We start from the raw sequence: 7,959 nt of genomic DNA, 5'->3' as shown, positions 1-7,959 counted from the left end.
ACTCAATCCTAACCCTCTCTGCAGGGTAACTTACTGTTATCATACTCTGTGTCCTTCAGCAATTTATGTGTATTTGTTTCTCATATTCCTGCCTGAGAACATTTCATTTGCCAAATTTATATCAACTTTTGTGGGTGAAAGTTTGTATTTATGTTTTCTAGTTATTAGTGAAATACAGCAGTCTTTTACAATTCATTTATTTATTAATTTAAATTAAATTAGCCAAGGTATTATCATTAGTTTTTTAAAGCATAAGTGGGTTAACTGAACATAATAATAAGATTAATTTTTTAAATTTTTTTATTATGTTCAGTTAACCCACTTATGCTGGTTAACATCATTAGTTTTGATATACTGTTCACTGATTTATTAGTTGAATGTAATACCCAGGGCTCATCATTTCATATGCCCTCTTTAATTCCCATCATCTAGTTTTTTCCTTTTCTGAGAATTACTGCTGACTTTTTTACTCCTCTTTCTTACTGATTTATGGGTGTAATTTATATCTTTTGGAAGATATTTGTGAAGATCTATGAATCCTTTTCTAGTACATATTTTATAATATGTATATAATATGTATATAATACATGTATATAATATGTATATAATATTGTAAATACTTATGATTGTAATACTATATCTTATAAATATTTTGTTTATTTTTATGTTTTATTTAATGAGATTGCCCCTACTCTGAAGTCATAGACATATTATTACTTTCTTCTGATGATGTTAAAGTTTCTCTACTTAGTTCTTTAACCTGCTAGGAATTTATTTTTGTGTGTGGTATGAGGTAGGAATCTAAATTTTTTTTTCAAAACAGGTGAAAAAAAATTCCAAATCATTTATTGAATAGCCTTCCCCCCCCCCCCAGGATTTTACACCATATTTTAAAAATTGGACTACAAATTTTCATGCACACATGGGTCTGATTCTGGACTTACTTTGATCTGTCAATTTGCTTATTCCTTCACCAATACTAGACTTTATTTTTTGATTACTGAAAAGTCAGTTTTACTTTTTTCAAGATTACTTTGGCTTTTTTTCACTTTGTCTATTTTTAAGCAAATATTTATTAAGTACACAATACAAGCTGGGCATGCATGTTGGTTTCCACTTTATTGACTTCGATTACAAATCCTATGGAACATCACTTCAACATTATATTTATGTATTTTTTTAGACCATTTAGGTGTCTCACAGAATACAATTCAAGAGGCACAAAGTGTATACCATAAAGACTCTTTCCTACTCTAGATCCCTTTAGTCTGATTTTTATCATTCTTTCCACTGAGGCAAACAGTGTTACTAGTTTTTTTTTTTACTTCATTTCAGAAATTTTTACCAAAGATATAAATATACACACACATTTCTTTTTTAAATACACAAAACTAAAATGTATTATTATGTAATATTACATGATATAATATGTAACATTATATAGTTATATGGTTACAACCTATAACATAATTTATATAATAATATGTAAAACAATTATGACATACATCTATACAGTATGTAATATAACAACTTATATGTACAATTATAATAAATGCATTGCTCTGTTCTGTGCTGCTTTCACTGAACAGTATCATTAAAGAAAATTCTATATTGACACAACTTCATTAATAGGCCAATCAGAGAAAGATAATTATCATGTGGTTTCACGCATATGTGGAATATAAGAAACAGCACAGGGCATCATAGGGGAAGGGAGGGAAAACTTAATGGGAAGTCAGAGAGAGAAAAACCATGAGAGACAATTAACTATAGGAAACAAAACAAAACAAAAGTTAAGTTCATCTTACCTTTTTAACTTTTTGTGGAAACTCCATACTATTTTTCACAGTGCACATTCTTCATTTTTGTTAGAGATTCTTTTTCTTAAAGAGGATTTGGAGAAAGGGGAACCCTCTTAGACCATTGGTGGGAATGCAAACTGGTGCAGCCACTCAAAACAGTATTGAGTTTCCTCAAAAAGTTAAAAATAGAGTTACCCTATGACCCAGCAATTACACTACTAGGTATTTATCCAAAAGTTATAAACATGGTGATCCTAAGAGGCACATGCACCCCAATGTTTATAGCAGCAATGTCTACAATAGCCAAACTATGGAAAGAGCCCAGATGTCCATCAATAGATGAATGGATAAAGAAGAGATGGTGTAAATATATATAGGAATATTACTCGGCCTTCAAAAAGAATGAAATCTTATATTTGCAATGATGTGGATGGAACTAGAGGGTATTATCCTAAGTGAAGTAGTTAGAGAAAAGCAAATATAATAAGATTTCACTCTATGTAGAATTTGAGACACAAAATAGATGAACATAGAGGAAAGGAAGGAAAACAAAATAAGTCAAAATAAGAGAAGGAGAAAAATCATAAGAGACTCTTAATGACAGGAAACAAACTGAGGGTTGCTGGAAAGGAGGTGGATGGGGGTATGGGATAACTGGGTGATGGGCATTAAGGAGGGCGCTTGGTATAATGAGCACTGGGTGATACATGTGACTGATGAATCACTATACTTTACCTCTGAAACTTAAAAAAAAAAAGAGAAACTTAGAGAATTTATTCTAAACCAAGTAGCATTTAAAGAGGACCATACATTGGGCAAAGTTTTAATGTCTTTAGTATTGTGTCACTAAACATATACCATCTGCTTCTAGATCCCAACACATCGTCTGGCTCATCCCTCTGTAGGAACAATGGTCTGGGTGGGAAACCAGACTCTCATCTCCCACTTCATCCTCCTGGGTCTTTTCACCCACTCTCCACTACACCTCTTCTTCTTTTCTGTCATCATGGTCATGTTCCTGGTGGCCCTCTCTGGCAATGGACTCATGATCCTCCTCATCACCATCGACTCCCATCTGCACAGCCCCATGTACTTCTTCCTCAGCTGGCTGTCACTCATGGACCTCATGCTCATTTCCACCATCGTGCCACGGATGGCCACTGACTTCCTCCTGGGCCGTGGCTCCATCTCCTTCACAGGCTGTGGACTCCAGATCCTCTTCTTCCTCACCCTCCTGGGAGATGAATGCTTCCTGCTGGCCTTCATGGCCTATGACCGCTATGTGGCCATCAGCAACCCACTGAGGTACTCAGTGATCATGAGCCACCGTGTTTGCTGGCTCATGGTGGCAGGGTCCTGGCTCTTTGGCCTGGTGGATGGACTGATCCAAGCCATTTTCACCCTTCGCTTCCCCTACTGTGGCTCTCAGGAGATTGACCACTTCTTCTGTGAGGTCCCTGCCATACTGAAGTTGGCCTGTGCTGACACCTCCCTCTATGAGACCATGATATATGTCTGTTGCGTCCTAATGCTGCTCCTGCCCTTCACTGTCATCTCTGCTTCCTACTTGCGGATCCTGGTAGCTGTGCTCCATATGCGTTCTGCTGAAGGTCGTCAGAAAGCCTTTGCTACCTGCTCTTCTCACATGGCAGTGGTTTCTCTCTTCTATGGGGCTGCCATGATCACCTACATGCGGCCTCAGGCCTACCACTCCTCCAAGCAGGACAAGGTGGTCTCAGCCTTCTATACAATGATCACCCCTATGCTTAATCCACTCATCTATAGCCTGAGGAACAAGGAAGTGTATGGGGCTCTCAAGAAACTCCTGGGGAGGTGTCCTTGTAGGGGGACAGGGCTAGGTTGACATTGGCAACTGAAGATGTGGGCTCTGGTTCTGGGAACTTGAATTAGCTTCTGTAGTTTGACTGGAAGAGAAACAGATGCTCTGTACTGAAAATAAAAGTCATTCTTTGGTCAGAGTTCATGATATTCGCATATTAACTTAATCAAGTATGTCCATGCTGAGTATGGATAGTGTGGAAAGAGGGCTGCATCAATGGCATTACAAAGAATGGGAGATACATAACCTATACCCCACTAAATTAGCAGGTGACAAGTTTTAGCTATTTTCCTCTATGGGAATTGCCAACTGAGGAAAACACCTTGCTCAAGGTTGGTCTCTTTGGGTGGCTGCCTGAATCCCATGACTAGTCAATAAAGTATATAAAGGCTTGGTTCTTTTCCCTCAGTTTGACCCTGAAAGTCCATCCCAGCTCCAGAATGCCCTATAATAATCTGAGGCATCACAGGCTTCTCATCCCTGTATCCAGTTTTGCTTCCTTATTTCCACCATGAGTTCAATCCTTCCAGTGCTCTCTGATAAACCTTCCACAAGCAAAACTTGTCTCAATCTGCTTCCAGGAAACCTAACCTATGACAAGTAGAGATGAAAGAATGTTGGTAGGTTAAAGTCTAGTTTTCTAGATACATGTGGTCAAAATAAAATGTGGACACAGAAAACTTTGTTGCTTGATGGTATCAGAGAGAAGTCAGAAAGTTTCCTGAAGACTTGTAAGACAAGTTTAATGCAGGAGTGGCAAATGCAAATGCCTCCATATCTTGGCTATTGTAAATAATGATGTTATAAACATAGGGGTACATGTATCTCTTTGAATTAGTGTTCTTGTATTCTTTGGGTAAATACCTAGGAGTGCAATTCCTGGATCAAAAGGTAATTCTTTTTTTAACTTCTGGAGGAACCTCTATACTGTTTTCCACAATGGCTGCACCAGTTTGCATTTCCACCAATAGTGCAAGAGGGTTCCCCTTTTTCCACAACCTTGCCAATACTTGTTGCTTCTTGTGATGTTTGACTTTAGCCATTCCGACAGTTGTGAGGTGATATCTCATGGTAGTTTTGATTTGCATTTCCCTGATGATGAGTGATGTTGAGCATCTCTTCATGTATCTATTGGTCATCAGTAGGTCTTCTTTGGGAAAATGTCTATTTATGCCTTCTGCCTATTTTAATTAGATTATTTGGTTTTTGGGTGTTGAGTTGTATGTTTTTTTAAAATGTATTTTGGATACTAATCTTTATTGCATATGTCATTTGTAAATATCTTCTCCCATTTCATAGGTTGCCTTTTCTTTTTATTGATTGTTTCTTTTGTTGTGAAGAAGCTTTTTATTGGGATGAAGTCCCAATAGCTAATTTTTGCTTTTGTTTCCCTTGTCTCAGAAGACATATCTAGAAAGAAGTTGCTATAGTCATTGTCAAAGATGTTGCTGTCTGTATTCTCCACCAGGATTTTGATTGATTCCTCTCACATCTAGGTCTTTAACCCATTTTAATTTTATTTTTGTATGTGTTCCACCCACATCACTATAAATGTTAAGTATTTGCCCTTTCTGATGCCTGAGTAGTATTCCACTGTATATATATACCACATCTTCTTTATCCATTCATCTGTTGATGGACATCTCAGCTCTTTCCACAGTTTGGCTATTGTGGACATTGTTGCTATGAACACTGGGAAGCCAGTGTCCCTTCAGATCACTACCTTTGTATCTTTGGGTAAATACCCAGAAGTGCAATTGCTGGGTCATAAGGTAGCTCTATTTTCAACTCTTTAAGGAATCTCTATACTATTTTCAGGAGTGGCTGTACTAGCTTGCATTCCCACAAACAGTGCAATAAGGTTCCCCTTTCTCTGCATCCTTGCCAAAATCTGGTGTTTCATGTCTTATTAATTTTAGCCATTCTGGCTGTTGTGAGGTGGTATCTCATTGTGGTTTTGATTTGTATTTCCCTGATGCTGAGAAATGTGGAACATTTTTTCATGTCTCTGTTGGCCGTTTGCAAGTCTTCTTTGGAGAAATGTCTCTTTCTGTCTTCTGCCCATTTCTTGACTGGATTCTTTATTTCCTTTGGACTGAGCTTGATGTGTCCTTTACAGGTCTTGGATACTAGTCCTTTATCTGAAATGTCATTTGCAAATATCTTTTCGCATTCTGTGGGTTGACTTTTAGTTTTGTTGACTGTTTCTTTTGTTGTATAGAAGATTTTAATCTTTTAAAAAATTTTTATATTTTTTTATTAACATATAATGTATTATTAGCCCCAGGGTTACAGGTGTGTGAATCACCAGATATACACACTTCACAGCACTCAGCATAGCACTAGAAGATTTTTATCTTGATGAAGTCACAATAGTTCATTTTTGCTTTTGTTTCCCTTGTCTTTGAAGATGTGTCTAGCAAGAGGTTGCTGTGGCTGAGGTTGAAGAGGTTGCGGCCTTTGTTTTTCTACAGGATTTTGATGGATGGTCTCTGATTTAAGTCTCACTATTTGAAAGTTTAAACTTAGTCACACGGTCATTTTGAAAACAAAGAAATAATTATTTTTCCTCCGATAAATAAAAGCATAGACAATGTTTACCACAGAAGATTCCCACGGAAACAACTGGAACACTGACGTACTGAAGTATGTACTTTAGTGAGAAGAAAGTGAAACATAGTTGGGTACAAGATACCAGAGAGACCTCAGTTACTGCTAAATTATAACTGAGTATAATTAGATGCTAATTTTTAAAAATTCAACAACTAATTTTTTTGTGATAAAAGGACTTGTCAAACAAAATTCCTTCCAAACAACTTCTTAAATGAAATATTTATTTATTTATTTATTTATTTATTTGAGAGCATGATTAGGGGGTTGGTCACAGAAAGAGGGGCACAAGCAGGGCAGAGGAAGAGGCAGAAGGAAGGGGAGAGAATCTCAAGCAGACTCCCTGCTGAGCACAGAGTCTGGTGTGGGGCTCAAACCAATGAGCCCCACATGAGATCATGACCTGAGCAGAAGTAAGATTCTTATCCAACTGAGCCACCCATGTGCCTCAACCAAAATAGCATGTTTTGGCATAACCAGGAAAGAGACAAAAATGATGATTTGGGAGATGGCAACAAAGTAGGAGGACCTGAGGCTTGCCACGTCCCTTGAACATAGCTAAATAACTTTCAAGTCATCCTAAATAGCCCAGAAACTGACCTGGAGACTGACAGAACAAAATCCAAAACTAAAGAGAGAAGAGACCAAATTGAAGAAGATAGGAAGTGCAAAGAAATGGTTTAGGAGAGAAACAGATTACAGGTGCTCTGGAGAGGAAGGAATTGGGATTGCAAAGAGAGGGGGAGACATTGAGAGAGAGAGAGAAGCAAGCAGGGTAACTACAAGAACATTTCCCCAAGGCTATTGGCTTGAGAAATGAGAGTTCCTGAATTTTGTGAGTTAAAGCCTGGAGTTTTGAAGGTCACTGGACTTGGCTGGGGTAAAGCCTTGGGGGTATTGCACTGCTCCTGGAGATAAGGCGGGCAAACAGCCCAGGGGCAAATAGTGATCTGAAGAATGCCTGGGGTATACAGGGAGGAGATTACTCACTCTACTCCAAGTGCATCCCTGAGAAGCAGCATTCACAGAGCTGCCTTTCCAGGAAAAAAAGGAGCTTCTCAGCTCCATTACCCTCCCTTGCCCCTCAGTAAATCACAGAACCACCTGTGGGAAGCAGCACACTGCCAACGCTGGCTGTATAACTTGCTTCCACCAAGCCCCAACACTCTGGGCTCCAGCGGGACTGCACTTCTCATTCATGCAGGCCTCAGTCCCAGCTTGACGGGCACCTCACTTAGAACACCAGCACAAACTACTGCCCACGCCGTGTTTCCCAACCTGAGAGTTCGGCAAGTCCTCACTTCTGGTGGAAGTGGTGACAGGTCTCATTTCAAAAGCAGAGTATAGCACACAAGATTAAAACTCATCCAGGCCAGGGCCCAAACACTGCCCACGGCAGGCAAAGAGAGTCTTTGCAGATGACTGCCTTTAGCTCAAGTCATGACCCCAGGGTTCTGGAATCGAGCCCCAAATTAGGTTTCCTGTTGAGTGGGGAGTCTGCTTGCCTCTCTGCCTTTACACCCACCCCTGCTCCTGCTCACTTGCTCTCTTTTTCTCTCTCTGTCAGATAAATAAATAAGTAAATAGTTTTAAAAAAAGATTAGTACAGAAATAAATGATATCGAAACTAAAAAAACAACAGTACAGATCAATGAAACCAGGAGCTGGTTCTTTGAAAGAATTAATAAAATTAATAAACTTCAAAAC

The 7,959-nt window shown here is 38.6% G+C and overlaps 1 protein-coding gene across 1 annotated transcript; it reads left to right on the top strand.

The window, feature by feature from the left end:
- Positions 1-2,712: 2,712 nt before the first annotated feature.
- On the top strand, positions 2,713-3,666 carry LOC116587160 (olfactory receptor 56-like). Its single transcript, XM_032337898.1, has one exon. The coding sequence runs from the start codon at positions 2,713-2,715 to the stop codon at positions 3,664-3,666; it is 954 nt and encodes a 317-aa protein (XP_032193789.1).
- The last annotated feature ends 4,293 nt before the right edge of the window (positions 3,667-7,959 follow it).

This window comes from Mustela erminea, chromosome 3 (genome assembly GCF_009829155.1).
Source record: "Mustela erminea isolate mMusErm1 chromosome 3, mMusErm1.Pri, whole genome shotgun sequence".
In the NCBI taxonomy this organism is placed as follows: Eukaryota; Metazoa; Chordata; class Mammalia; order Carnivora; family Mustelidae; genus Mustela; species Mustela erminea.
This window is presented reverse-complemented; position numbering and strand designations above follow the sequence as displayed.

Bases quoted from the DNA above. Each gene is read 5' to 3' on its own strand.
- LOC116587160 (XM_032337898.1), top strand. From the start codon at position 2,713: ATGGTCTGGGTGGGAAACCAGACTCTCATCTCCCACTTCATCCTCCTG.